The sequence below is a fragment of the Myotis myotis genome, unplaced genomic scaffold (genome assembly GCF_014108235.1).
Source record: "Myotis myotis isolate mMyoMyo1 unplaced genomic scaffold, mMyoMyo1.p scaffold_m19_p_17, whole genome shotgun sequence".
Lineage (NCBI taxonomy): Eukaryota > Metazoa > Chordata > Mammalia > Chiroptera > Vespertilionidae > Myotis > Myotis myotis.
In genome coordinates, this window is record NW_023416321.1 from 36,971,873 (window position 1) to 36,999,846 (window position 27,974).

At 44.0% G+C, this 27,974-nt stretch overlaps 2 protein-coding genes and 1 pseudogene across 2 annotated transcripts in view; 1 reads left to right on the forward strand and 2 right to left on the reverse strand.

The window, feature by feature from the left end:
• LOC118671499 (NACHT, LRR and PYD domains-containing protein 1-like) overlaps window positions 1-27,974 on the reverse strand; it is a 77,999-nt gene that overhangs the window by 44,786 nt on the left and 5,239 nt on the right. Inside the window, exons 3-4 of the mRNA XM_036339738.1 lie at window positions 21,248-22,874; window positions 14,516-14,686 (exon numbers count right to left, since the gene is read on the reverse strand). Coding sequence (XP_036195631.1) covers window positions 14,516-14,686; window positions 21,248-22,874 — 1,798 coding nt within the window. The remainder of the gene's footprint in view (window positions 1-14,515; window positions 14,687-21,247; window positions 22,875-27,974) is intronic.
• On the reverse strand, window positions 18,704-19,578 carry LOC118672173 (maturin-like). Its single transcript, XM_036341679.1, has one exon. The coding sequence runs from the start codon at window positions 19,555-19,557 to the stop codon at window positions 19,162-19,164; it is 396 nt and encodes a 131-aa protein (XP_036197572.1). The 5' UTR covers window positions 19,558-19,578; the 3' UTR covers window positions 18,704-19,161.
• LOC118671342 lies at window positions 24,892-27,952 on the forward strand (annotated as a pseudogene).

Genomic DNA, 27,974 nt, shown 5'->3' on the forward strand with positions numbered 1-27,974 from the left:
AAAATCCAAAAAAAAAGCATTGCTGTCTTAACAGTATTAAGTCTGCCAGTCCATGAACATGGAAAGTCTTAACATTTATTTAAGTTTTATTTAAATTCTTCAACTATGTTTTATAGTTTTCAGTATACAAGTCTTGCTCCTCTTTTGTTAAAATTATTCCTAAATATTCCATTATTTTTGATGCTATTATAAATGGAGTTGTTTTCTTACTTACATTTTAGATTGTTTATTGCTAATATGTAGAAATACAATTGATGTTTATATATTGACCTTTTATCCTGAAAACTTGCTAGTTTATTAGTTCTAATAGCTATTTGTGTGTGTGCATTCCTTAGGATTTTTACATATAATCATGAAAGCTGAAAATAGAGATAGTTTTACTCTTTCCTTTATAATCTGGAAGACTTTTATTTCATTTTATTATCTAATTTCTATGGGGAGAACCTCTAGTGTAAAGTTAAAGACATGGAAAGAGTGGAGAGGTTTGTCTGTTCTTGATGTTGGAGGAAAACATGCAATATTTCAGCATTAAGTGTAATGTTAGTTGTGGGTTTTTCATAGGTGGCCTTTATCAAATTGAGAAAGTTTCCTTCTACTCCTAGTTGTGAAGGAAAACCCCTATTCTGTAAAACTATTGTTTGGAATTCTCTGCTATTCTTTGGACAGCCTCTTATTCTGAAAAAGTAACTTTGCTTTCTAGCCTGCTTGAATAATGGGGGAGATAAATTAGCTGTCTGACCTTGTAGGCCAGAGACTGGATACACCCAATGCCATGCCAGGTGCATTTTTAATTGATAGAACTGTGTAGTTTTCAAGTCCGCCGCCAGCAAGCACACAAAGGGCTGGCTCTTCTATGAAAAGGGAAGTTCTGCTTGTAGCTTTGCTTAGAATTTGGATTCATTTCCCTGAGCCCGCCGCGGTGAATAAAGCATAACTGCAAACTCTCAGAGCGCTGTTTGGTTCTTGTCCGGTTTTTCTGTAACAAGTTAACTGAGTGTTGTTAATGTGACAAGGTGTTAGGTTTTGTCAACTGCTTTTTCTGTCTAATGAGATGATCATGTAGTTTTTATGCTTTATTCTGTTAACATGATGTATTGCATAGATTGATGTTCCTGGGTTAAACCAACTTTGTGTTCCTGGAGTAAGTTCCACTTGGTCATGCTCTATAATCTTTTTATATTCTTTTAGTATTTTGTTAGGAATTTTTGTGTTTTTATGCATAAGAGATATTGATCTTCAGGTTTTTTTTATAGCTTATAATGACTTTGCTTGTCTTCATCGGATTTTGATATCAGGGTAAGGCTGTCGTCCCAGAGTGAGTTGGAAAATATTCCTTCTTCTTCTTCTTTTTTTTTTTTTTTTCAGAGTTTCAGAATGTTGGTATTAATTCTCCTTTAAAGGTTTTGTAGAATTAATCACTGAAGCCATCTGGTATGGTTTTTCATTGTGGGAAGGTTTTGTTTACTAAATTAATCTCTTTACTTGTTAAAGGTTTATTTAAATTTCCAAATCTTTTGAGACAGAAGTTTGTATCTGTGTTTTTGTAGAAAATGGTCCACTTCATTTAGAGTATTTAATTTGTTGGCTTACAATATCTATAATAATAAAAGTAATATGCAAATCGACCAAACGACCAAATAGCAGACCAACTGTTTGGACGACCTTCACGCACTGGCACCAGGCCAGCCAAGGCGGGTGTGATGCGATTGGTCAGGGGGCCCTGCCTTTGCCCCATGATCCCCCCGCAGAGGGAGGCCCAGGCCACCAGCTGGTGGGCGATTGATCCGGGGATGGGGGGATCAGCGATTGCCCCAAAGAGGGAGGCCCAGGTCACCCTCTGCGATCAATCGTGGAGCCCTGGCTGGGTGGGCGCAGCCTCCTTCTGTTGGGTGATCGATCAGAGGGCCCCACGATCGATCGCCCCACAAAGGGAGGCCCAGGCCAGCCAAGTGATCACATCCCACGCCTGTTACCCGCAGAGGGAGGAGACTGGTGGTGGGGAATGGGGGGACAACAGAGCCACACAGATGGCAAGCAGGGGCAGCGGTGGGTGAGGGGCCAGCTGCTGGCAGTGGGGAGAAGGAAAGCCCCGATAGGCCCTGATTGCTGGCCAGGCCTAGGGACCCTACCCGAAGTGTCCTGGATTGCTAGAGGGTGCAGGCCGGGATGAGGGACACTCCCCCTCCCCCCATGAATAATTTTGTGCACCAGACCCCTAGTCTATATAATAAAAGCCCAGCGACTATTACAGTGGAACGACTAGTCACTATGATGTGCTGGCCACGGGGCCACCACCATCACCGCTGCCAGCCCGAGGGCTCCAGGGCCAGTTGTGGGGCTGCCACCAATGTGCCAGTAAAGAAGAATGTGAAGGTGGCCATCGTGAGGGTGCAGGTTGATATGAAGGCTCTGTGGGACTAATTCAATCAACTGGGCACCAAGATGATTGACACCAAGGTTGGCAGGTCAGGGTGCCCCTCTCCCCACTGCGACCCTACCCACGTGGCACCAGTCTCAGGCAGCGGGCTTTGGTCTGATCCACGTGAGCGAGACTGAGAAGTGGGGTGGGGGGCATGGCCTGGTCACCTGCAGGTCCCTGTCGGCAGGGGTCAGCTCCTTCACTCTCTGAGTCCTGGCTCTAGTGACAGCCGCCTGGCGCGCCAGGATGAAGGGTACTGCTCTGGAGGCCAGGAAGACAGCGGAGAGAAACCGTGTGGACCTGCCACCTGACCAGCAGCCTAGGACCTGGCACTGCCAGAAATGGACCTGTTCAGAGCACACCAAGCTTGGGGTGAAGGCAGCTGCCTATGAGGGGCCTTGCTACCAGCCAACTCCAGGGGGATCCCACCTCAAAGGAAACTTGGTCTTTGGTTCCTTAGTTCAGTCTATCTTGGCTACAGAGGAGCAGCTGGGCACATTTTAGGGGAGAATTAAGACTCTAAAACAGTGTGTTCTGTTCTGTGGAGATTGCTACCCAGTTGTCGTAGGCCTAAATTCTGAGTGATTGTGCGGCCTGACTGCCACTGGGGCCCGCATCTTCCAATTGGCCTGTATTTGTTGCAAGGGCCCAAAGAGAAGAAGGGGAACAAGTTTTTCGATGCAATGGATGTGACCAGCAGACAAAGGCGAGTGCCGGGCTGTGTCTAATGTACACAGAGACACCAGCTCTGAGTCCGCCTGGCCAAAGGGAGCTCAGGGCCTGTTTGCAGAGCCTTCTGGTGGTTTCTGTTTCCTTGTGAGGCAGTCCTGCCTGGGAAGCCTGGGGCCCATGCTCAGCTCCAGCTTAGTGGGTCTTCTCCAGGCCCTTCCCCCTGGCAGGCCCAGTCTCCCATCACCCCCCTATCGGGGACAGGCCAGCTGGTGAACTGCCCGTGGTCCCTCCCCCCAAATGCCCAGTCAGGGCGAGCCAGCTGGGCCTCACCCATGCCTCTAGTTTGATAATATTCCCTTAAAGTTCTTTAAAGTTTTTTCTCTGAGTTCAAGTGTGATGATCTCTTTGTCATTCCTGAATTTTGTAATTTGAATTGTCTCTGATTTATCCTAGTCAGTCTAGATAAAAGTGTGTCAATTTTGTTGATCTTTGCAAAGCTCTATTATTTGGTGTCAATATTTTCTGTATTGTTTTTGTATCCTCTCTTTTATTTATCCCCAGTCAAGTTTATATTATTTTCATTCTTCTGCTTGCATTTTGTTATATTTCCTTATTTTATTGATATATCTTTTTTATTCTTAAAATGAAACATTAAGTTATTGCTTTAAGCTTCTCTTCCTCCTCCTCCTTCTCTTCCTTTTCTCCTTTTGGCCCCTTCATCTTTTTTTTTAATAGACTATTTCTTATTTATTTTTGTTTTCTATTCTTTATTTTATTTTTTTCAAGAAAAATTATTTTAAATATAATGTTACATGCAATAAACATTAATATTTCAAGAAAAAAGATTTTAAATATAATAATATTACCAACACTGTACTGACATAGTATAATATCACAAAAGTTGTAGGAAATATTAAAAATCTGCAAATACTCAGAGGTGCTTGCAGTGATTACCAGAGGACACTGAGACCCACTAGGGCCTCTAGGGCAGGACTGAGGAGAAGCCATACCTGTTTGCCCCACACTGTTGATTCCCTGAGACGCCGCCCCACCCAAGCTGTGTGCAGAAGCTTTTGTATATGAATGACCTGGCCCTTTGCAATATAAAATTACCTAACAAACTGCAGCTGGGTCAGAGAGACCCAGAACATCCAAAAGAAGGCCCAAGGCCCCACAGCAGCTTGCATTGCTTCACAGCTGGGCCTCATCTGGGCACCTCCAAATCCCAAACAAAGAAGAGGAATCTGCAGATCTCCCTGTAGCTCCTGCTGCATAGCCTCAGGCAGAGGCTTAATTAGCACCTCCTTAGAGATCCAAGTGCCAGTGTACCCATTGGTCAGAGTGGGACCATCCAGATTACAACTCCTCAGATCCATAAGGGACACACTCAGGGGACAGACTCAGTGAGCACCAAAGCCCCACTGACGCAAGTCTTGCCCCATAAGGGTGTCTCCAGCACAGAAGTTCTCCCACCATAGACACAACTGATTCTCACAGCCAATTGGCCTGGAGGTCAATTCTTCCCAGTGATACCAACTACAATCAACGCTTAACTACAACAAGGCTGTGCACAAAGCCCACAAAGGGGTGCACCAAGAGTGTCCACCTCAGGCAATTGGGGAGGCTGAGCCACTGGGCCCTATAGCACACCTAGCACAGAAAGCCACTCTATCAACACAGGGAAGCAGCCAAAATGTGGAGACAAAGAAACAGGTCACAAATGACAGAAATGGAGGAAAGCAAATTACTGGATATAGAGTTCAAAACCACGGTTACAAGGTTTTTCAAGAATTTTCTAGAAACCACACATAAATTTAGTGAGACCCTCAAGGATATGAAAAAGGACCAAATAGAAATTAAGCATACACTGACTGAAATAAAGAATATTATACAGAGATCCAACAGCAGACTAGAGGATCGCAAGAATCAAAAAAGAGGAACAACTGTAATAATCTGAACAATACAGATTTGAAATAAGAAGAAGTAAAAAACACCCAACTGGAAAAGAAAAAAGAAAAAAGAATCCAAAAATATGAAGATGGTGTAAGGAGCCTCTGGGACAATTTCAAGCGAACCAACATCCGAATTATAGGGGTGCCAGAAGAAGAGAGGGAGCAAAATATTGAAAACTTATTTGAGGAAATAATGACAGAAAACTTCCCCTACCTGGTGAAAGAAATAGACTTACAAGTCCAGGAAGCACAGAGAACCCCAAACAAAAGGAATCCAAAGAGGACCACACCAAGACACATCATAATTAAAATGCCAAGAGCAAAAGACAAAGAGAGAATCTTAAAAGCAGCAAGAGAAAGACAGTCAGTTACTTACAAGGGAGTACCCATGAGACTGTCAGCTGATTTCTCAACAGAAACTATGCAGGCCAGAAGGGAGTGGCAAGAAATATTCAAAGTGATGAATACCAAGAACCTACAACCAAGATTACTTTACCCACAAAGCTGTCCTTCAGAATTGAAGGTCAGATAAAGAGCTTCACTGATAAGAAAAAGCTAAAGGAGTTCATCACCACCAAACCAGTATTATATGAAATGCTGAAAGGTATCCTTTAAGAAGAGGAGGAAGAAGAAAAAGGTAAAGATACAAATTATGAACAACAAATACACATCTATCAACAAGTGAATCTAAAAATCAAGTGAATAAATAATCTGATGAACAGAATAAACTGGTGAATATAACAGAATCAGGGGCATAGAAAGGGAGTGGACTGACATAGAAAGGGGTGTGGGGGGTGGGGGAAGAGACTGGACAAAAATCATGCACCTATGGGTGAGGACATTGGGGGGAGGGGGTAAGGGCAGAGGGTAGGGGGGGAACCAAGTGGAGGGGAGCTATGGGGGAAAAAAGAGGAACAACTGTAATAATCTGAACAATAAAGATTTAATTAAAAAAATAACATAAAAATTAAAAAAGAAATTAATCTTTGGTTAAATAACTTTCTCAAAAAACATAGTTATTACATAGGAGAACCAAGATTTAAAATTAGGTCTGCATTAGTCCAAAGTCAAAAATTCTTAACTACTCACCTGGAAGATGCTTTTTTAATGTGAGATATTTCAGATTTACAAAAATTATAAAAATAATGTAACAGAATCCATTGATTCATCACTCATATGGATTAAGTAAATAAGAAATAAAATATCACAAAAAATCTACAAATAACAGGATTACTTCCATTATATTCTAAAATAATATTTTTTTCTCTGGCTCTATTTTTTCATCAGTTTATGTTGTTCATTATATTCCACAAATGAGTGAGATCAGTGATATTTATCTTTGTCCAAATGACTTATTTCACTTAGCATAATGCTCTCTAGGTCCATCCATGTTGTTGCACATGGTAAGAACTCCTTTTTTACAGCAGTGTAGTATTCCATTGTGTAGATGTACTACCATTTTTTAATCCACTCATCTGCTGATGGGCACTTAGGCTGTTTCCAAATCTTAGCTATGGCAAATTGTGCTATTATGAACATAGGGGTGCAAATATCCTTTCTGATTGGTGTTTCTGATTTCTTGGGATATATTCCTAGAAGTGGGTTACTGGGTCAAATGGGAGTTCCATTTTTACTTTTTTGAAGAAACTCCATACTGTTTTCTACAGTGGCTGCACCAGTCTGCATTCCCACTAGCAGTGCACCAGGGTTCCTTTTTCTCTGCATTCTCACCAGCACTTGTGGTTTGTTGATTTGTTGATGATAGCCATTCTGATAGGTGTGAGATGGTATCTCATTGTCATTTTGATTTGCATCTCCCACATGATTAGTGACTTCAAGCATGTTTTCATATGTCTCTTGGCTTTCTGTATGTCCTCTTTTGAAAAGTGTCTATTTAGGTCCTTTGCCCATTTTTTGAATGGATTCTTTATCTTCCTTTTGTTAAGTTGTATGAGTTCCCTATAAATGTTGGAGATTAAACCTTTATTGGAGATAACATTGGCAAATATGTTCCCCCATGTAGTGGGCTTTCTTGTTGTTTTGTTGATGGCTTCCTTTGCTGTGCAGAAGCTTTTTATTTTGAGGTAGTCCCATTTGTTTATTTTCTCCTGAGTTTCCATTGTCCACGGAGCTGTATCAGTAAAGATACTGCTATGTCATATCTCTGATATTTTGCTGCCTATGGATTCTTCTAAGATTTTTATGGTTTACCAAATTACATGTAAGTCCTTTATCCATTTTGAGTTTATTTTTGTGTATGGTGTAAGTTGGTGGTCTAGTTTCATTTTTTTGCATGTATCTGTCCAATTTTTCCAACACCATTTTTTAAAATTTTTTTATTGCTTAAAGTATTACAAAGAGTATTACATATGTCTCCTTTTTTTCCCCCCGCCCTTGACAATCCCCTGGCCTCCCCTAACCCCCAGTGTCTTATGTCCATTGGTAATGCTTATATGCATGCATACAAGTCCTTTGGTTGATCTCTTACCCGCCCCCCTCCTGCCCTCCCACCCTCCCCGGCCTTCCTGCTGTAGTTTGACAGTCTGTTCGAGGCAGCTCTGCCTCTGTATCTATTTTTGTTCATAAGTTTATAATGGTCTTTATTATCTGGAAATGAGTGACATCATGTGGTATTTTTCCTTCATTGACTGGCTTATTTCACTTAGCATAATGCTCTCCAGTTCCATCCATACTGTTGCAAATGGTAAGAGTTCCTTCTTTTTTACAGCAGCATAGTATTCCATCATGTAGATGTACCACAGTTTTCTAATCCATTCATCTACAGATGGGCACTTAGGCTGTTTCCAGATCTTAGCTATGTTGAATTGTGCTGCTATGAACATAGGGGTGCATATATCCTTTCTGATTGGTGTTTCTGGTTTCCTGGGATATATTCCTAGAAGTGGGATCACATGGTCAAATGGGAGTTCCATTTGTAGTTTTTTGAGGAAACTCCATACTGTCTTCCATAGTGGCTGCACCAGTCTGCATTCCCACCAGCAGTGCACAAGTGTTCCTTTTTCTCCACATCCTCTCCAGCACTCCAACACCATTTATTGAAGAGACTGTCTTGAGTCCATTGTATGCTCTTGCCTCCTTTGTCAAATATTAATTGAGCATAATGGCTTTGGTCAATTTCTGGGTTTTCTGTTCGGTTCCATTGGTCTATATGTCTGTTCTTGTGCCAGTACCAGGCAGCTTTGACAACAGTCGCTTTGTTATATAGCTTGATATCTGATATTGTGATCCCTCCAACTTTGTTCTTCTTTCTCAGGATTGCTGTGGCTATTTGGGGTCTTTTTTTTTGTATTCCATATGAAATTTTGTAGGGTTTGTTCTAAGTCTGTGAAATATTCCATCTGTATCTTAATGGGGATTGCATTGAATCTATAGATTGCTTTGGGTAGTATAGACATTTTAATGACATTGATTCTACCAATTCATGAACACAGTATATTCTTCTATTTGTTTATGTATTCCTCTATCTCTTTTTTCAACGTCCTATAGTTTTCTGAGTACAGGCTTTTTATCTCCTTAGTTAAGTTTATTCCTAGGCATCTTAATTTTTTTGGTGCAATGATAAATGGGATTTTATTTTTTTTTCATTTTTTTTTCCGTGAGTTCATTATTGGTGTATTAAAATGCCATAGATTTCTGGGTGTTAATTTTGTATCCTGCTACATTGCTGAATTTATTTATTAAGTCTGTTACTTCTTTTGAAAAATATATTTTTATTGATTTCAGAGAGGAAGGGAGAGGGAGAGAGAAAGAAACATCAATGATGAGAGAGGATCAGTGATCAGCTGCCTCCTGAACGCCCCTACTGGGGGTGAGTCCACAACCCAGGCATGTGCCTTTGACCAGAATCAAACCCAAGACTCTTCAGTCTGCAGCCCAATGCTCTATCCACTGAGCAAAACCAGCTAGGGAAAGTCTAGTAGTTTGTTTGTTTGTTTGTTTGTTTATTTGTGTTTCTCAACCTTCTGGCCTTTATTTATTTATTTTTTTAATTAAATCTTTATTGTTCAGATTATTACATTTGTTCCTCTTTTTTCCCCCCATAACTCCCCTCCTCCCAGTTCCCGCCCCACCCTCCGCCCTCACTCCCAACCCACTGTCCTCATCCATAGGTGCACGATTTTTGTCCAGTCTCTTCCTGCATCTCCCACACCCCTTTCCTCCCCAAGAATAGTCAGTCCATTCCCTTTCTATGTCCCTGATTCTATTATGATCACCAGATTATTTATTCACTTGATTCTTAGATTCACTTGTTGATAGATGCATATTTGTTGTTCATAATATGTATCTTTACCTTTTTCTTCTTCTTCCTCTTCTTAAAGGATACCTTTCAGCATTTCATATAATACTGGTTTGGTGGTGATGAACTCCTTTAGCTTTTCCTTATCTGTGAAGCTCTTTAACTGACCTTCAGTTCTGAATGATAGCTTTGCTGGGTAAAGTAATCTTGGTTGTAGGTTCTTGGTATTCATCACTTTGAATATTTCTTGCCACTCCCTTCTGGCCTGCATAGTTTCTGTTGAGAAATCAGCTGACAGTCTCATGGGTACTCCCTTGTAAGTAACTGACTGTCTTTCTCTTGCTGCTTTTAAGATTCTCTCTTTGTCTTTTGCTCTTGGCATTTTAATTATGATGTGTCTTGGTGTGGTCCTCTTTGGATTCCTTTTGTTTGGGGTTCTCTGTGCTTCCTGGACTTGTAAGTCTATTTCTTTCACCAGGTAGGGGAAGTTTTCTGTCATTATTTCTTCAAATAAGTTTTCAATATTTTGCTCCCTCTCTTCTTCTGGCACCCCTATAATTCGGATGTTGGTTCGCTTGAAATTGTCCCAGAGGCTCCTTACACCATCTTCATATTTTTGGATTCTTTTTTCTTTTTTCTTTTCCAGTTGGGTGTTTTTTACTTCTTCTTATTTCAAATCTGTATTGTTCAGATTATTACAGTTGTTCCTCTTTTTTGATTCTTGCGATCCTCTATTCTGCTTTTGGAACTCTGTATAATATTCTTCATTTCAGTCAGTGTATGCTTAATTTCTATTTGGTCCTTTTTCATATCCCCGAGGGTTTCACTAGATTTTTTGAGGGTCTCACTAAATTTATGTGTGGTTTCTAGAAAATTCTTGAAAAACCTTATAACCATGGTTTTGAACTCTATATCCAGTAATTTGCTTTCCTCCATTTCTGTCATTTGTGACCTGTTTCTTTGTCTCCACATTTTGGCTGCTTCCCTGTGTTGATAGAGTGGCTTTCTGTGCTAGGTGTGCTATAAGGCCTAGTAGCTCAGCTTCCCCAATTACCTGAGGTGGACACTCTTGGTGCACCCTTTTGTGGACTTTGTGCACTGTCTTGTTGTAGTTAAGCCTTGATTGTTGTAGTTATCACTGGGAGGAATTGACCTCCAGGCCAATTGGCTGTGAGAATCAGTTGTGTCTATGGTGGGAGAACTTCTGTGCTGGAGACACCCTTATGGGGCAAGACTTGCGTCAGTGGGGCTTTGGTGCTCACTGAGTCTGTCCCCTGAGTGTGTCCCTTATGGATCTGAGGAGTTGTAATCTGGATGGTCCCACTCTGACCAATGGGTACACTGGCACTTGGATCTCTAAGGAGGTGCTAATTTAGCCTCTGCCTGAGGCTACGCAGCAGGAGCTATGGGGAGATCTGCAGATTCCTCTTCTTTGTTTGGGATTTGGAGGTGCCCAGATGAGGCCCAGCTGTGAAGCAATGCAAGCTGCTGTGGGGCTTTGGACCTTCTTTTGGATGTTCTGGGTCTCTCTGACTCAGCTACAGTTTGTTAGGTAATTTTATATTGCAAAGGGCCAGGTCATTCATATACAAATGCCTCTCGCACAGCTTGGGTGGGACTGGGTCTTAGGGCATCAACAGGGTGGAGCAAGCAGCTATGGCTGCTCCTCAGTCCTACCCTAAGAGGACCCGCATCTCAGTGTCCCGGTAATTGCTGCAGGCACCTCTGAGAGGAAGCTGCCCTGGCGTTTCAACCGATGCCAGACAGTCCAGTTTCTCCCTGTGTGCGTCTGGGTCCCTAGAGACTCGCCCGGAACTGGATTTTAGAGGAGTTGGGAGCTTGAGACTCCCTCCTGATTCAACAAGACAACCGTGTCCTCAGTTGCCAGCCCTTTCCACGTGCGCCTCTCTACCTCTGCACTTTACTTCCTCATCTCCTCTGCGTCTCAGTGTGCTTTTCTCTTTCCTTCTGGTTGTAGCATTTCCACTCAGCCAGCCTTCCTGTGGTTCTGGATGATGATCATTTTGTCTTTTAGTTGTATTTTTAAAGTGATTGGGCAAGGCAGCAATTTCTGGTGTTTACCTATGCCACCATCTTGGTTTCTCTTCTCTAGTAGTTTTTTGATGGAGTATTTGGGGTTTTCTATGTACAATACCACATCATCTGTGAATAATGAGAGTTTTACGTCTTTTTCAACTTAGATGCCTTTTATTACTTCTTTTCTGATTGTTATGACTAGCGCTTCCAGTACTAGGTCAAACAGGAGTGGTGAAAGTGGGCATCCCTGTCTTGTTCCTGTTCTTAGGGGAAATGGTTTTAGTTTTTGCTCATTGAGTATGATGTTGGCTGTAGGTTTGTCATATATTGCCTTTATCATGTTGGCATATGTTCCCTCTATTCCCACTTTGCTGAGAGTTTTTATCAAAAATGGGTGTTGGATTTTGTTGAATGCCTTTTCTGTGTCTATTGATATGATCATGTGATTTTTGTCTTTCAATCTGTTTATGTGAGGTTTCACGTTTACTGATTTGCAAATATTGTACAAGCCTTGCATCCCTGGAATAATCCCACTTGATCATGGTGTATGATCTTTTTAATATATTGCTAGCCTAGGAGCATGTCCATGAAACATCCACTTACTCTGCAGCCATTTTTAATCCTCTAGACCAGTGGTTCTCAACCTTCTGGCCCTTTAAGTACAGTTCCATGAGGTGTGACCCAACCATAAAATTATTTTCATTGTTACTTCATAACTGTAATGTTGCTACTGTTATGAATCATAATGTAAATATCTGATATGTAGGATGGTCTTAGGCGACCCCTGTGAAAGGGTTGTTCAACCGCCAAAAGGGTCACAACCCACAGGTTGAGAACCGCTGCTCTAGACTATTTCTCTTTTATATAATAGTTTTAGTTTTTCAGCAAAATTGGCACCCTCTCCCACCTTCTCTTTGAGGTTCTACAATCTGTTCTGTGTTTCTATGTCTCTGGAACTTTTTGGAGAGTTCTTATACACCCCTGCATCCACATACACAGCCACACCCATTATCAACGTCTGGCACCAGAGTAGTAAATTTGTTGGAATCAGTGAACCTACATTGACACATCATGATCACACAAAGTCCATAGGTTACATTATGGATCACTTTTGGTACTTTACTTTCTATGGTTTTTTAAAATATAAAATGACATGTATCTGCCATTATAGTGTCATATAGAGAAGTCACTCTGCTCTGCCAATTTATCCTTACCTCCCCCTAACCCCTGGCAATCACAGATCTTTTTACTGTCTTCATATTTTTGTCTTTTTAAGAATTTCACATTGTTGGGATTATATAGTATATAGCTTTTCAGAATGTCCTTTCTTCAACTAGTAATATGCAGTTAAGATTCTCCCATTCTTTTTATAGCTTTAGGGCTCATTTTTTTCACATACTGAATAATATTTCATTGTATAGATATACCATCATTTCTTTATCTGCTCACCTAATGAAGGACAGCTTGGTTGCTTTCCAGTTTGGGCAATTACAAATAAAACTGACATAAACACTGTTGTGCAGATTTTTGTGTGGACATAGGTTTTCAACTCATTTGAGTAAATACCAAGGAGCACGATTGCTGGATTATCTGGTAAGGGTGTGTGTAGTTCACTAGGATTCTGCAAAATGACCATATTACTTTGCATTCCCACTAGCAATGTCTGAGGGTTCCTTTTGCTCCACAACCTTGTCAGCATTTGGTGGTGTCAGTGTTCTAGGTTTGGCAGTTCTAATGGGAGAGTAGTTGTAGCCCTTGTTTCTAAAATCTAGGCATTGATAATATACATTTCCCTGTAAGCACTGATTTAGTTGCATCAAATACGTTTTGTTTTTGTTTTCATTCATCTCAAAGCACTTTAAATTTCCCTTGTGATTTCTTCTTTGACCCATTGTTTATTTAGGAGTCTGTTGTTTCATTTCTGTGTATGTGTAAATTTCCTAAATTTCCCTTTGTTATTGAATTCCAATTTCATTTATTTATGTTCAGGTAAAATAATTTGCATGGTTTCAATTCTCTTAAATTTGTTGAGATTTGTCTTATGGGGCATCTTATTTTTGCACAGAAGTTAATTTGATACCTGCTTGACATCTCCCATTGGATATCTCAAAGAAACTTGACGATTTTGCACAAAATCACACCCTTGATATTCCACCCCCCATTCACTCCTCTTCCAGTATTTCCATCTCTGTGAAGGTGCCACTATCCCATGCATATCTCTGGCCTGAACCCAAGATCATCTTCTATATCTCCAACTCCCTTTCCCCATAATTCTAATCTATTGGATTTTACTTTCGTTTTAGATCTCTTAAATCCATTCACTTTTTTCCATTTCCAAGGCTGACACCATAGTCCAAGATACAACTATTTCTTGCAGAAACTATGGTAACTTTCCTTAGTGAAACCTCTCACCATCTTTATTGGAAAACTGAAACTTTCCTATGAACTGGTTTCCCAATCTCTACTGTAGCTCTCCTCCATTCCCAGTTTTATATGGCAGTCTGTTTCTACTTTGTAAATGTACTGATTTTATCAACCTTTTGATTATAATCACATTGCATTAGAAAAAACAACCCCAAACTCCAACAGGGCCTTGCATAGACAGTCTTACTTCATGACCTCTGAAGCCTCCTGTGCCTCCTCTGCTCTCCATCCTCCAGCCTCACTTATCTGCTTTCAATCCCATGACAGCCCATCCTCCCTCCTGCCACAGGGCCTTTGACCTTTCTGCCCTCCTGCTTCACCTAGGTAAACCCTCTGTATTCTTCACATGTCCTTTAATATGCACTTTATAAGGTAGTTTCCACTGCAGGCCCTTATCTGGGTCTGTAATGACATATTTTTTTTGTGTGGTTAATGTCAGTCACTTGCAAGTTCTGTGGAAATAGAATCCTGTCTGTGTTTGCTTATTGCAATAGCCATGGTCAGAGAGGGGCTCAATGAATATTTGTTGGATACAAGGATTTTTCAAGATGATCACTTAGTAAGTTTTATAATGTCTAATCACTGGGATATACATCTGGAACTAATATAATATTGTATGTCAACTGTAATTGAAAAATAAAAAATGTTAAAAACATAAACAAAAACAAAGACCACACACCCATCCTAGACACAACTTCTACCTTGGGTCTCCTGTCCATATCTGTTTCAGATCAGAATCCAGGCCAGACTCACCTCAAGGTCGCCAGGCGGCAGTGAGGGCTTTTCAGGGCGTCACAAAGACTCTGTACTGCAGAGCAGCTCAGAGAGTTCCCACTCAGGTCCAGCTCCTGCAGGCATCCAGGGACTTTGAGAATAGAGAAGAATATCTGCCACCAGGAATCTGTAAACGGGCCCCAGCTGTACCTGAGGGAGAGAGAGGGACAGGGGAGATGTGACCTGTGTGTGTGGGTTCTTAAGTGCACACTGTGCTCAACATCATGGGATTTGGCCCCTCTGAGTGCCAGGCTGCCATGGGCAGGGCTATTGCCAGGGGTGATCAGTCTCTGGAACTGCCCCTCTGTTCCCACCACCCTGGGCTAATTGTCCCTCTTCCGTGTGGTTTCTCACGGTGCAGCCCTTGCCATTCTACACTGCAGTGCTCATTTAGTGTGTCTGTTTCTGCCTCAGTCTGGGAATTTCTTGTGGGCTGGGGCAGATTTTCATTTTTTTATTTTTATCTTTAGTGTCCATCATAGGGCCTGACAAAGACCTTGGGGATGCAGACAGTCTTCCTTTCATCAATACACACATGCCTTTCTTCCTTTGGCACAGATTTTGTAAAGTCCCAGTTTCCAGAAAGGAAAGGAAGAGATGGGAGGTGGGAACAGAACCTTGGAGAGGTGGTTTAAAGGTAGTTTTGTGATGGGATTTTTGTGTATTACTATATACTATACTGTTGTCCAGATTGGCTTGTGTGGGACCATATCCCCTTCCCAGGATAGCAAGACCGTAGAGAGGTTCCCCAGGAGAGAGATGGCAAAAGGGAATGTTCTAGGAGAGAACACTTGCAGGATGTGGGAGAGGAGGATGGGCTTTGTTTGAAAGTTATAGGAGAGACGGCCTTGTATAATTTCCACCAATTTAAATTCTACATTTCACACATTATTTAAGTGATTTTATTCACTCCCAAATAAAATAGATAAAATAGATTTTATCTATTTCAAGATGCAAACTGCCACCTCCATTTTATTGCCAGATAAACCCACCTCGATAGCCCAGTAGCACCTTGACCCAATATGTTCTCAACTCCATTCATCTTTCCCTTCAGGTCTGCAGACATTGAATTAACTGGTAAGTGGCTCGAGTCTATTACCCCTTTCTTTTTGGGCTGTTCTGCATTTTCTGTCCGACATAATCAGGGCCAGGCTCTGGGCTGTGACTGCACAGCCACTCCCTAGCCGACATCCAGTGCTGGTCAGGACACACTCCCCGGGAACCAGGTTTCCTGGTCCACCTGTCTGTGGGGACGCCTACTGGTCTGGTGTGATCACCCGAATGTTTCTGACGCTCAGGCGGAGAAGGGGACGCCTTTCTCTAACTTAGTGTCCATGGGAGATTAGACTCAAGGCCCACTTATGGGGAACACACAGTCGGCCATTCCCCGCACCACACCCCTGGGATGTCTTCTTAAGAATCTGCAGGCCCTAGGGTTCGCTCAGGACTTATGTCCCAAGTGCCTCATTTTCTATTGCAATACCGCTTGGCCGCAATACAAATTAGACAATGGGTCCCAATGGCCTGAGAATGGTACTTTTGATTTCCAAATTCTCATTGATCTTGACAACTTCTGCTGCCGGCAGGGCAGATGGCCTAAGGTCCAATATATCGGGCTTTTTTACACTCAAGGACACATCCTTTTCTCTGTAACAGCTGCTCTCTCTCACAGATTTTCCTTCCTCATGTTAAGCCTCCTGACCCCCCATCTCAAATCCTCCTCCTCACCACCATTTTGGTCCCGATGACCATCCCCCAGTCCCCCAGCCTACAGCTCCTCAGCCTCAACAGCCTGAGAGTCCGCCACCCTCCCCAGGGGATCCTACTGCCACCATCCTATCTCATACCCGCTCTGGAGCAAGTTTTAGGCTCTCTTCCTCCCCCGACCCTGGCACTAGCCTTAAAGTGCCCCCTTCGGGAGATTGCTGGTGCCAAATCTGGCTTCATGCCCAGGGCTACCTGAATATTCTCCACTGGCAGGCCCCTGCCCTCCCAGTCTGAGCGGATGCTGTCCCTACCAGGGATCCAAAGTGGAACTATCAGGAAGGGCAGACAGGTCACAGGTCTCGAGACCACATGGTTCTCTGCCTGCTAGAAGGACTGAGAAAGGCAGCCCACAAAGTAGTTAATTATTAAAAATAAGCAGAGATAACCCAGGAAAGACATGAAAATCCTGCAGTCTTCTTCTCTCACCTTACACAGGCCATGAGAAAATAACACCAACCTTGACCCTATTGGCCCAGAGGAACTAAACCCCAAAATGGACCTTTTAAACATGACCTTTAAGGTTTTTTTTTTTTTTTTAGAGGAAACAATCGATTTGTTAGTGCCTTTTGAGGTTTTGCCAGGAAAGTAAGGAACATACAGTGATGTTATCCCCAACCCCTGGGGCAAAACAAATACCAGCTTTCTCCCCAGTCCAATGAACGGCTGAGTCTACTTCAGCTCAGTGTTTACAAACGCAACAGCCACATGAGAATACCAAAATGCATTTAGTCAAAACCTAACCCCTTTTTAGATAAAATAACGTTTTACAACCATGTCCATCCCATTTTCAAACATATGCACATTTAGGTTTTGAGCCTCTAGGACACACACATTCCAGTTTACCTTCAAGTGGAGCACACTAGTCGAGCGCCTTCATTTCAGCTGCAGAAGGCGAGCAAACCTGAGCAAGAGATACAGAAGGGGCGGCTTCCCACACACCTGTGCTTAGGCCTCGAGCCAATCAGATCCCAGGGATCGAGCAAAGCCCGGCGCGCGTTCACCGCATTGGATGAATCATCAAGGTTTGTTTTGTTAATAGGCTCCCTGGAAGGAAATTCATTTGACTTGAAATTAACCTTGACTGTGTTTTCCCAAGACAAGAAAAAATGTGATTCTGACGCCCGGGTGGAAAGCACTATGTAATTTTACCCAGTGACTTAAACTGCTGTGCACCATTTGACCACCAGCAGCCCGGCTCCTCCCAGCACCAATTAAACAGAAAATGCTGAGACCATCAGTTTACACCGACGTGCCTGGAAGACAGACAAGACTCCCAGAAGCTCTGAAGCCTCTGCGGCTGCTGTTTTTTTAAATTTGTTTAAATCAAAGCTTTCACAACCTAACAGGCACGCCTGTTAAAAACATCCCCACCCAGATGTTACGTTTAGCGAAATGCTGTAAAAGAGCATCGGCATCCATGTTGTTAGGACCAGAGATGCAGAAGGGCCCAAGAAAAGGAATATTTTGAGTAAGTCCATGTTAGCATGACGAAGGGTTTCTCCCAGAAGTATTTGTTGGCTAAAGGATGACAGTCTTTTCTCTGTGAGTTAGCTGAGTATTGTGATCAAACTTCCCCTCTGAACCAAGCTAACCTGCCATCGAAAGATTCCCACTTTTGTGTCACTTTAAATATTCACTGCAGCCCTGGCCAGTGTGGCTCAGTTGGTTGAGCATCATCCCATGCACCAAAAAGTTGCTGGTTCGCTTCCCAGTCAGGGCACATGCCAGGGGCTGTGGACTAGATCCCCAGTAGGGGGTGTGCAGGAGGCAGCCCATGGATGTTTCTCTCTCACATCCATGCTTTTCTCTGTCTCCCTTCCCTTCTCTCTAAAATCAATAAAAAAAAGTTTTTTAAAAATACACTGCAATTGAATTTTGAAGCACTTGATTACAATTTTTAAGTAAATACAGTGGGATCATTTTCTTGACTTTTTTTTTTTTTTTTTAAGAATAAAAGACAGATTAAGAAAAAAGGATTCCATCATATTTTTAAAAAAATGTTATCCTGGTTTATTTTCCCATTAGATTTATCTATGGCTTCAAAGTTGACGTGGCCCTTGGATTTTAGGTATTTTCATGATTTAACAAGTTGCCACCTCATTATAAAGAGAGAAGGTAAATGTTTCCTGTCATATGTGGGACGGTTTACAAACAGTCTAAAGAAGTTGGTAACTGGTGTCACTCCATTTATATTTTCCACTGTTAAGTCTTGGAATTAGCATGTTTTAAAATATTTGACCAGGCAAGTATGTGTATACAACCAGGAACCAGCTTACCACGTCCCCAGGTAACTCAGGACTGGTCGCACACTCCCCTCTTCACCCAGAGCTGAGTGGCGATCCTTGTCTGCCCTTGTACTTGCACTTGTGCAGTGTAATGACTAGGTATTAAAACTCATGCTTTAAAAGCAAAAACGTTCACTTACGACACGTCACCAGGTACATACAAAGTGCAGACTGCAATTCTTCTCTGCCATGCTTTCCCTCCATAAAGTCACCGGTGAGGACTCAAAACACATCCTTAATACATTCAGAGTTCCCTACACTCGAGTCAGTGAATGTCAATTCTCCAATAGAAGCTCAAGAGAGAACCGTCAGACACAGAATGGACTCTAAATTAGAAATGGCCAAGGCTACCGAGACAACGCCATAGACACCCACTGATACGGGAGTCAAACACAGGTCACTTCTGAGCGTAGCTCATCCCAGATATTTTGTGGTTGTTAAGAAGGTATTTCGTTTTAATTTGGAAGCTGGGAGTCAGGCGTCCTGTTGCTAAGAGCTAGCCCAGGAGCAGCAGGCGAGCCCGCCTCGGGGACCACAGGGCTCACTCCTTGGCAGGCGGGAGCCCTTCCAAGTTTACTGCTGACTGACTCCCATTTGGGGGTGGTCCGCCTCTGGCTCCTCCTCCTCCACGTCTGCACTGTACTCTTCAAATGCGTCGTCGTCAGCATCCGGAAGCCCCAGTAAGGGTCTGAAAGACTTGAAGACTTTTTCCAAGACTTCCTGGAGCGTCTTCTTGCCGCAGGAGGAGATGTAGTCCTGTGCGAGCTGCAGGAAAGGCAGGCAGTCCTCGCTCTCACTCCACACGTGAAAATTGTCCCCGCAGCCGTTGTCCGGACACAGCACGTAGAAGGAGACGCCGGGGTCGGCGTAGAAATCCATCCTGCGCTCGGTCTCCTCCGTGGCGATGAGCTCGAAGGGCGTGTTGGAGCACCATTTCTCCGCGACGTCCGCCGGCTGCTGGAAATTCATCCTGCCCGCCGCGCCCTCGCCTCCTCGCCACCGCCACCCGCTCCCTCCCGCCCGCCCTCCTCTCCTCGGCGTCCTCCTCCCCGGCCGGCAGCGCGCGGTCCGCGGGCTCCCGGGCTGGCGGCGCCGGGCAGCGCGGAGTGCCCTGGTCCGGGCTCCTCCCGGCGGCTGTGTTTACATGCTGAGTCGACCTTTAAGGTTTTTAATGGTAGAGACAAGGAGACCCCAATCCAAAAACAAAAACGAGATCAGGCCAAGGCTGAGGCCAGAACGAAGGCCTTTCAGTCCCTAGCCACCACTCTCATAAACCCCAAATAAAGTGCCGGTCCTCCAACCAAGGGTGAGTCATGGGCTAAGCCTCCTCCGGGCCCATGCTTCAAATGCAACAAGAAAGTACACATGATCAAGTCCTGCCCAAATTTGAGACCCCGCCTGGGCCCTGCCCAAGGTGCTGGAGGGAAGGCCACTGGAAACCAGACTGTACTCTGGCCCCTCCAGGTCAGACCTCAGCAAGGTCACCCTATGGATCCGGTTTGGAGCTCCCAGACCTCCTGGGACTAGCCACCGAAGACTGAAGCTGCCCAAGACCCGAGAGAGCTCCACAGACTTACATCACCAGGACAGAGCCTCGGTAACGACTGTGGCAGGTAAGCTGATCTCCTTTTTAAGTGACACCGGGGCCACTTATTCTGCCCTCTTTAAATTTGCTGGGACCCATGTCCCCTCCTCAGTCTCTATTATGGGGTTGACGGATCAGTCTCACAGTCATTAGCTACCTCACCTCTACACTGCATCTTACTAAATACCCCCTCATCCACTCCTCTTGTCCGACAGGAGTGGTACACGCCTCTGTTACCATGGACTTTGCACGCTGTTCTAGTTATTGGATGGATATCTGTCTTCTCTTCCAGATTTGAGTTTGTAGTGGACAGGGCTGTGCTTTACTAATCTGTGATCTTTAAGAGCTGGTGTAAAATCAGTGCTTAATACACATTTATGGAGTGAATCATTTAAAGGGGAGATAGGCACCTCAAAGAACTAAAGGATCAAAACTGCCACTGAGGTGGGGAACCCGGATGTGGAAGTCAACAGGGTTGCTGGTGCTGGAGGGTAATTTGAGAAATCTACCCTGTCATACTCAGATAGTGGGTTTCAGCGGAGTCCCTGGGGCATCATTGAAACAAAGAGGGAAGTTGGTTTTGTAGAGAAAAAGAAAGACTCCTTTTCAGACAGACACATTCTGAGGTGACAGGGGAGAACTTAGGACCAATGTCATAGTCAACAGCCATCCGGGGGGTGCCTGAAGCAGCTGAGTGAGCTGTTGCATGAAGGAAGCATGTGTGAGGGAGAATCAGAGGCAGGTGGGCTGGGTGGAGGGCAGCTGACGTCAGCATGGGGGTGGAAGTGCACCCAGGAGAGAAGGTGGCCATTGTGACAGAGACAGGAAGAGAAGCAGCAGTGCAAGGCAGGGCCACAGCAGGCTGCCCAGAAGCAGGGAGGGAAGGTCACGTGGTCATATATTGCTGCAGAGGAACCTAGGTGGGCAGAGAATGGGGATCAGATTTGGTTGTTCGAAGTCACTGGTCACATCAATCCTTTAGCCCCTGGGCCATGCTTAGTGAGAGTGCCCCCAGTGGCCAGGACAGTGATACCAACAGAGGAGCTGGAGAGAGGAGAGAGGGGGAGCACTTACAGAAATGCACCAGAAATCCTTCCTGCTTGTCTGTGCTGTCCACCCTCATTCAGTTGAAGCCTCTTAATGTGGTGGCAGAATGTAAAGAAGAAAGTGAACAGCAGGAGCTCCATGTCAGTTTGGACACATAACCTCATTTCATTGAAAGTGAAAATATTTTTCATAAAGTTTTCATCCTGAATCTCATAAAAACAGTGCAGCAAATGCCAAGGATATGGGTCTAGGTTCAGATGCTTCTCAAGGACCTCACTCTTGGCCAACTGCAGCAGAGAGCAAAGCCTCTCCCGAGACAGGCTGCATTTGAAGATGCTCTCCATCTCTTGCATCCCCTGATCACTCAAAAGGCCAAACAGGAAACATGTGGTTGGTTCCCCAAATAGGTCATGCCTGTCATATACATCTGTCAAGTCTGTTATAATTTTGATGTTTGTAAAGTAACTACTTTTCAACACTCTATCGCCTAAAGCATAGGACATTGCTGCAAAGAACTCCTGGAAGCACAGATGAATGAAGCTGTAGCTCTGAGGGGTGGGGTGCTCTTGAAGAACACCCTTGTTTAAGAGACTGGAGATGTTGGCCCCATCTAACCCGTGCTTCCTGAAGTCCTCGGGGCTGAACAGAGTCTTTCCTTGACAGGTGCCTTCAGCAGCCAGAGAGCAGAAGCCTCTCAACTTAGTCCCGAGGGACTGAGCCTGGAGAACGTGGAAAAAGTAGTGGAGACAGAGGGCTGTGGTCGTCTGGGAGGTCAGTGAGAGTGGTTGCTCCTGCTTCACCTGCTGCTTCAGGCAAGTGCAGACCAGCCAGGACACCAAGGGCATGAGACACATGGTCAAGAGAGCCGGGTTGGATTCAACCAAGGTAAAGGCTCTAATTGCTTGGCTCTCATCTGTGAAATATTGGAAGAAATAGTCCTTCCTGGCCGACTCAGAGAATCCCAGGACCTCCACCCAGCGAGGATGCTTTAAAGAAGGAATGAGTTTTCTCAGAGCTGTGATCCGAGCTGTGATCAGCAGGGAAGCCGTGGGAAGTAAGGTTTTCTTCAGCAAACTGCCCAGCAGTGTGTGCACCTGCTGCTGCTGGCTCCAGTGTGGACAGAGCTCAGAACTCTGCCCCTTCAAGTCCCATTTTGGTTCATCTAAGTTATCAAGAATGAAGAGCAGCTGCTCTGGCTGAGACAGGATCTGCCCAATGGGAGCATCAGGAGCCGCCCAGTCTTTTGTGATGAGCTCAGTGAGACTCATGGTCTCGGACTGGGCCAGTTCTCTGCAGTTGAAGTAGAAGACATGCTTGAAGCGGTCCCTGAACAGCCAGCCTTCCTCCCAGGCTCTCCTCACCTGCCTGGCCAGGGTTGACTTCCCGATTCCAGCAACTCCATGCACCACAACAGTGGGAGGCTCCTCCTGGGTACTCAGGCCTGGGCCAAATAAGTCTTCGATCTCCATCAACTGTCTTTGTTTATCTACCACCTCATGATACCTTCTTCTCCTGAGCAGGAAGTCATAGCCTCTGTGTTGAGATCTGTGTAGAAGTAGCAGTTGTGTGAATTTTTGGTGCAAACACTCATTTCTCCATGACTGTGTGGGGCAGGAACTCTCTCTCCTTTGGTTCTGGTATTTTTCTTTGATTCCTACAGAAAGGAGAGAAATATGGAACATTTGTTAAATTGTTTCTCCCTTTATTCATTCCACAATTGTTTTTTGAACTCACTTGAAGCCACACACTGTGCTGGCTGCTGATACTGGTGCATTCTTTTCAGATCGTGGAGGAAATATGGGTTTTTGGGGAGAAGATCCCTGCTCAAGTTTTGACTTGAGCAAATAATTATCATAGTGTGATATTTCTTCCTTCTGCAAATATTAGTCAATGGCTAACACTGCCAGACACTGATTTAGAGGCTTGGGATAAAGAGTGAACAAACAGACACACCTGTTTGCTCTTATTAATTCCATGACCTGAGCTATTAGCCTCTCTGAGCTTATAATGTTTTATTAATAAATTGTAAGTGGTCATTGCTGAGTGAAGGAGATAATGGATGGTGAAACAGATACTATTGATCCCTGACAGAACTCTCTTTGCACCCACCACTGAAGTACATGCCAAGGATAATCTGTTACAATCACCTCAGGTTATCTGTCTGAGGGCTCTCTCCAAGGCAATGAGCGTGACAGGCCAGAAGCCCCAGGGAATTAAAGCTCCAGGATGAGTTCTTAACCCCTGACAGAGGCAGTTCCCTGTTCCCCAGCAGAGACATCTCTGACGTGTGTTCTCCATTGTCTCCTGAAGATCCCTAGTACTTTGAACCTTCGTTTCCCCACAATGCAGGTTTCATTGGTTTCCCCCTTCCCTTCCCACTCCTCTCTCCTAATGGTGCTTCCAGGGAACCAGTTCCTGAATAAGCCACCTGTTCTCCAATGTAGTGTCAGGGTTGGCTTCTGGGGGAAACCACCTGGACAGAGGAGGAAGTGGTTTGTGAAATGTGAGGACTGAGCACATGTCAGGGACTGTGCCCTTGGGAAGGTACCCAAGCTCATATCTTAGATTCCAAGTCGAGTTACTATTACATTCTCTTCCCTTCAGAATATTTTGAGTGACTTCTACTTTCTTCTTAGGTGAACGTTTGTGATGATACAAGTGACCCACCAGGGATCCTGAAGCCCAGTTCATCTTGGGAAACCTGCTGGACCTCCAGAGCACGTGAGCCAATTTCCATCCTTTGCTTGGTGAGAATAGGTTGTCAGGTGCCCACCCCACCTCTGGAATCATAATCTAATGGTCCACTTTTATTGTTTCTTGTGAAAACATTTCTGGCAAAGTGAAGATCTTCCGTATGGCCACTCTGCGTCATGATTATGGCCCACCCCACTCTGAATCTTATGATTGCCTGAGGTGCCAAGAGAAGGCTTAGGTCTTTTGGTGCAGTGGTCTCCAAAATATCCTGGTTTTAATGGATCTCCTTGCATTCCACATATCTAAATCCTCTTAATTTAGTAAAACTTTCAAAATTCCCCCTGTACCACCAATAATTCTAACAAGTTATATGTTAATTATGCTTTGGACCAGGGGTTGGCAAACTATGGCCAAATCTTGATGGCCAAACTGTGTCCTAAGAATGTTTGAAAAAGTCAAAAAAGAAGACTATTTCATGACATGAAAATTACATAAAATTCAAGATCTGCAAAGAAGTATGTACATCCAGGTACACAAAACTCATAGGTTCTAATACAGATTCAACTGTAAAAGGACAGCACTTATTACAGTATAATAAAATTGTCAAAAGTGAAAGACAAAGAGAATATGAAAGCAGCAAGAGAATGACTGATCACATACAAGGGGACTCCCACAAAACTCTGAGCAATTTTTTAGCAGAAACTTCACAGTTCAGGAGGCAGTACATGACATATTCAAAGTGGTGAAAGAAAAATAGTCAAGAATAATTTACCCAGCAAAGGTTCAGAAATGAAAGAGCTATAAAGGTATTCCCAGGTAAACAAAAGCTGAGGGAGTTCAACACCACTAGAGCTGACTCACAACAAATGCAAAAAGACATTCTCTAAGCTGAAATAAAGAATGCTAATTGGAAACATGAAAACAGGTGAAAGTATACATCTCATTGGTAAAGGTAAATATATAATCAAATTCAGAATATGCGGTGCGGTAATGATGGTGTGTAAATAACTCTAGTAGAGTGGTTAAAAGATAAAAGTATTGGCCAGTGGTGTGGGGCTGGGGTAGTAAGGCTGGAGCAAATCCTGGAGCTGGTGAAGGGGGGCATGGAGGCACTAGCACAGGACAGTAATGTTGGGATATGCAGTGGGTTATTGGATGCTGATCAGGCACCTGACTTTAGCATTGTAACAGCTTCAAAGACCATGTGAGAATGTGAGTGGATTGGCCCTATCACTTTAGACAGTTCAGAGTTTATATGTTCCTTTTGTACAAGTGATTTCCCAGATTACAGTTCTCTGCTGAGATTGAGTGGGATTTGAGAATTTGGGAAATACCTGCAGCTTTGTAACTTCAGAGGTGCAATCAGCTAAAACATTCACCTTTTGAGGAATTGTGTTTTGCCAGTTATCGCTCCTAACTGGGTGCCAAAGAAGGGCTCTGTGAAAGATGACAGAAGTTATTGTTATAGCCAAGGAGACTATATTGTCCAACAGGACCAGGAACTTGACATCAAGAAGAATTGGTGTATGTGGCTGCTGAATGACTCCAAGATGTGATGGCGGGTGAGGATGTGGCTAGCCAGACAAGACATGGTGTTGTCCAACTATGTGGAGAGGAAGAATGGCCTGAAGAAAGCTCCCTCATGAAGAACCTGAAGGACACACTAGGCCTCGGCAATACCAAGACGATGACCAGCATGTGGGATTGTCCCTAATACCCAGCACCAATGCTAAGTTCCCTGACAAGGCGGGGAGGTGGTGCCAACCGCATCCAGGACCTCAACATCCTGGACTTTGAAAATTTGCCTACATGATGGAGGGACAGATGAACTAATCCTGGTAAAGGCGCCTGGTGTCACTGTCATGGAGGAGTGCAGCAATGGCTGGCGGTGTGGCAGCTACAACTGGCCTTTGGGCTTGTTCCCCTAGAACGACTTTCTGAGGAGGTGGACAAGCTGGCCACCGAGTCCCCCAGCTTCCTCAGCCTTCTGCAGGGCTCATCCCCAAGCAAAGGCCAGGGCACTGCATCCTGCATGTGGTCCATAAATTGTACCCTTTCAGCTTGGCCACTGAGAACTCAACTTCCAGAAGAGAGAGAGAGAGACCAAGAACTACCAGGAGAGGGGGAAATGTAAAAATGCCTGGGGGAAGGCAGGCCGTGTTCCCCCACCCCCACCCCCCAAAAAACTACCTGTGGTCCTCAGCCATGGGCCTGCTTTGTCCACGTCAAATGCCCCATACATCACATACCCGAGGTAAGGGGAGTGGGTGCTTTGCAGGTACTATGGAAATAACACGCCACCAGGCCACGTGTGCCTTCAATAGGGATGCCAGAGGGCGACTTCCTTATTGGGGACAGCAAATCCAAACCCAGTGACTTGTCATGTGTCTCTCAAAGCATCAGAGAGGAATGAACATTTCAAGGTGCAGCTTGTGAAGAATACCGTATTTTTCCATGTATGACACTCCCATGTATAAGATGGCCCCCACTTTTCCAACCCGAAATTAAGAAATTAATATTTTAGACATAAAAGAGAACACATTTTTATTTAGTAATTACCGCAGGTAATGCTTACATACCAGTACTATGATATTATGCAGCATATCACTTTATTCAGCCTCTGTTGCATCACTGCTCTCTTCTTCATCACTATGAGTTCCAGACATATCAATTTCTTCAAATTCTATTATATCACTGCTGTCTTCTGAGTCACTGTCTATATATGTGAGATCATCCTCATAAACTGGTGGCATTTTCTGAGCTAACTTTATTCATGTTCTCATGGCCAACCCTTCTCTCCTCATGAAAATGAAGTACCATTTTGTCTTTCCTGTAAAATCAACAGTATTCATTTCACTTGCAAACATTCTTGCCTGACATTGAATAAGCTTGGTTGACACACATAAGCCACGCTGGTGCTGCTCCATAATCCAAGTCTTAAGCCTCTGCTCCCATTTTTGCTGCTTTTCCTCTTAAGGCCTTCTCCTCTTTTGGCATCTTAAGGAGTTGTTCTTCCTGTTTTCTCCATTGTCTGATCATATACTCAGTGGGAGGAGGTCCAAATTGTCTCTCTGTAGCTCTAGTTCCATGCTCTTTTGCATAGCTGATTACATTCAGTTTTTAATTTTGTGGAGTAAGACAATCACTTACCGGTATTTCTCTTTTTATTTTTTGACATCTTTATGGGCTCAGAATGTCAGTCCCTGTTGCATCTGCACAACTCTCCACCTCCACCTCCAATTATGGCATCAGCTGACATCAATAACAATAAGGCTCGTGATTAGAGGGAGCCTGTTTGACAAGGTATGGGCAGCTATGTACCCACATAGCTCCCTCCTCAGCTGACTTCCATATATAAGATGCCCCTCGATTTTCAGTCTAACGATTTTATTTTATTTTATTTTAAAAATAATTTTTACATATTTTTATTGATTTCAGAGAGGAAGGGAGAGGGAGAGATAGAAGAAACATCAATGATGAGAGAGAATCATTGATTGGCTGCCTTCTGCACTCCCCACACTGGGGATTGAACCCACAACCCAGGCATGTGCCCTTGACTGGAATCAAACCTGGGACCCTTCAGTTGCAGGCTGACACTTTATCCACTGAGCCAAACTGGCTAGGGCCAGTCTAATGATTTTAGAAAAAAATAGCATCTATACATGGAAAAATACAGTATCTACTGCATCAAGCAAGTGGAGGTTTCCCATCAAGGACAGGTGGTGGAACACTACAAAAAGGCCCCCATCCTCACCAGTGGGCATAGGGAGAAGCTGTACCTCATCGGAGCCCTTCAGTGATGTCCTCCCAGGGCCCTGCCACCTCCAGGTTTTGGTGCCACACTTACAACCCCAGAGCTGAGTGGGTGGCTCCAAGAAGATGATGGTGGGTCACTGGCTCCCCTGTGGTCCCATCTGTCCAGTGGCTCCTCCCCTACTGGGGTCCTTTGCCTGGTTGATGTTTCTGTCCAAGTTCTTTATTTCCAACTTCCTCCCCTTTGCCATCCCAGCCCCTCATTCTAGGGTTCAAGGCCGCCCCTCCCCACTGTGGCCTGTTTTAG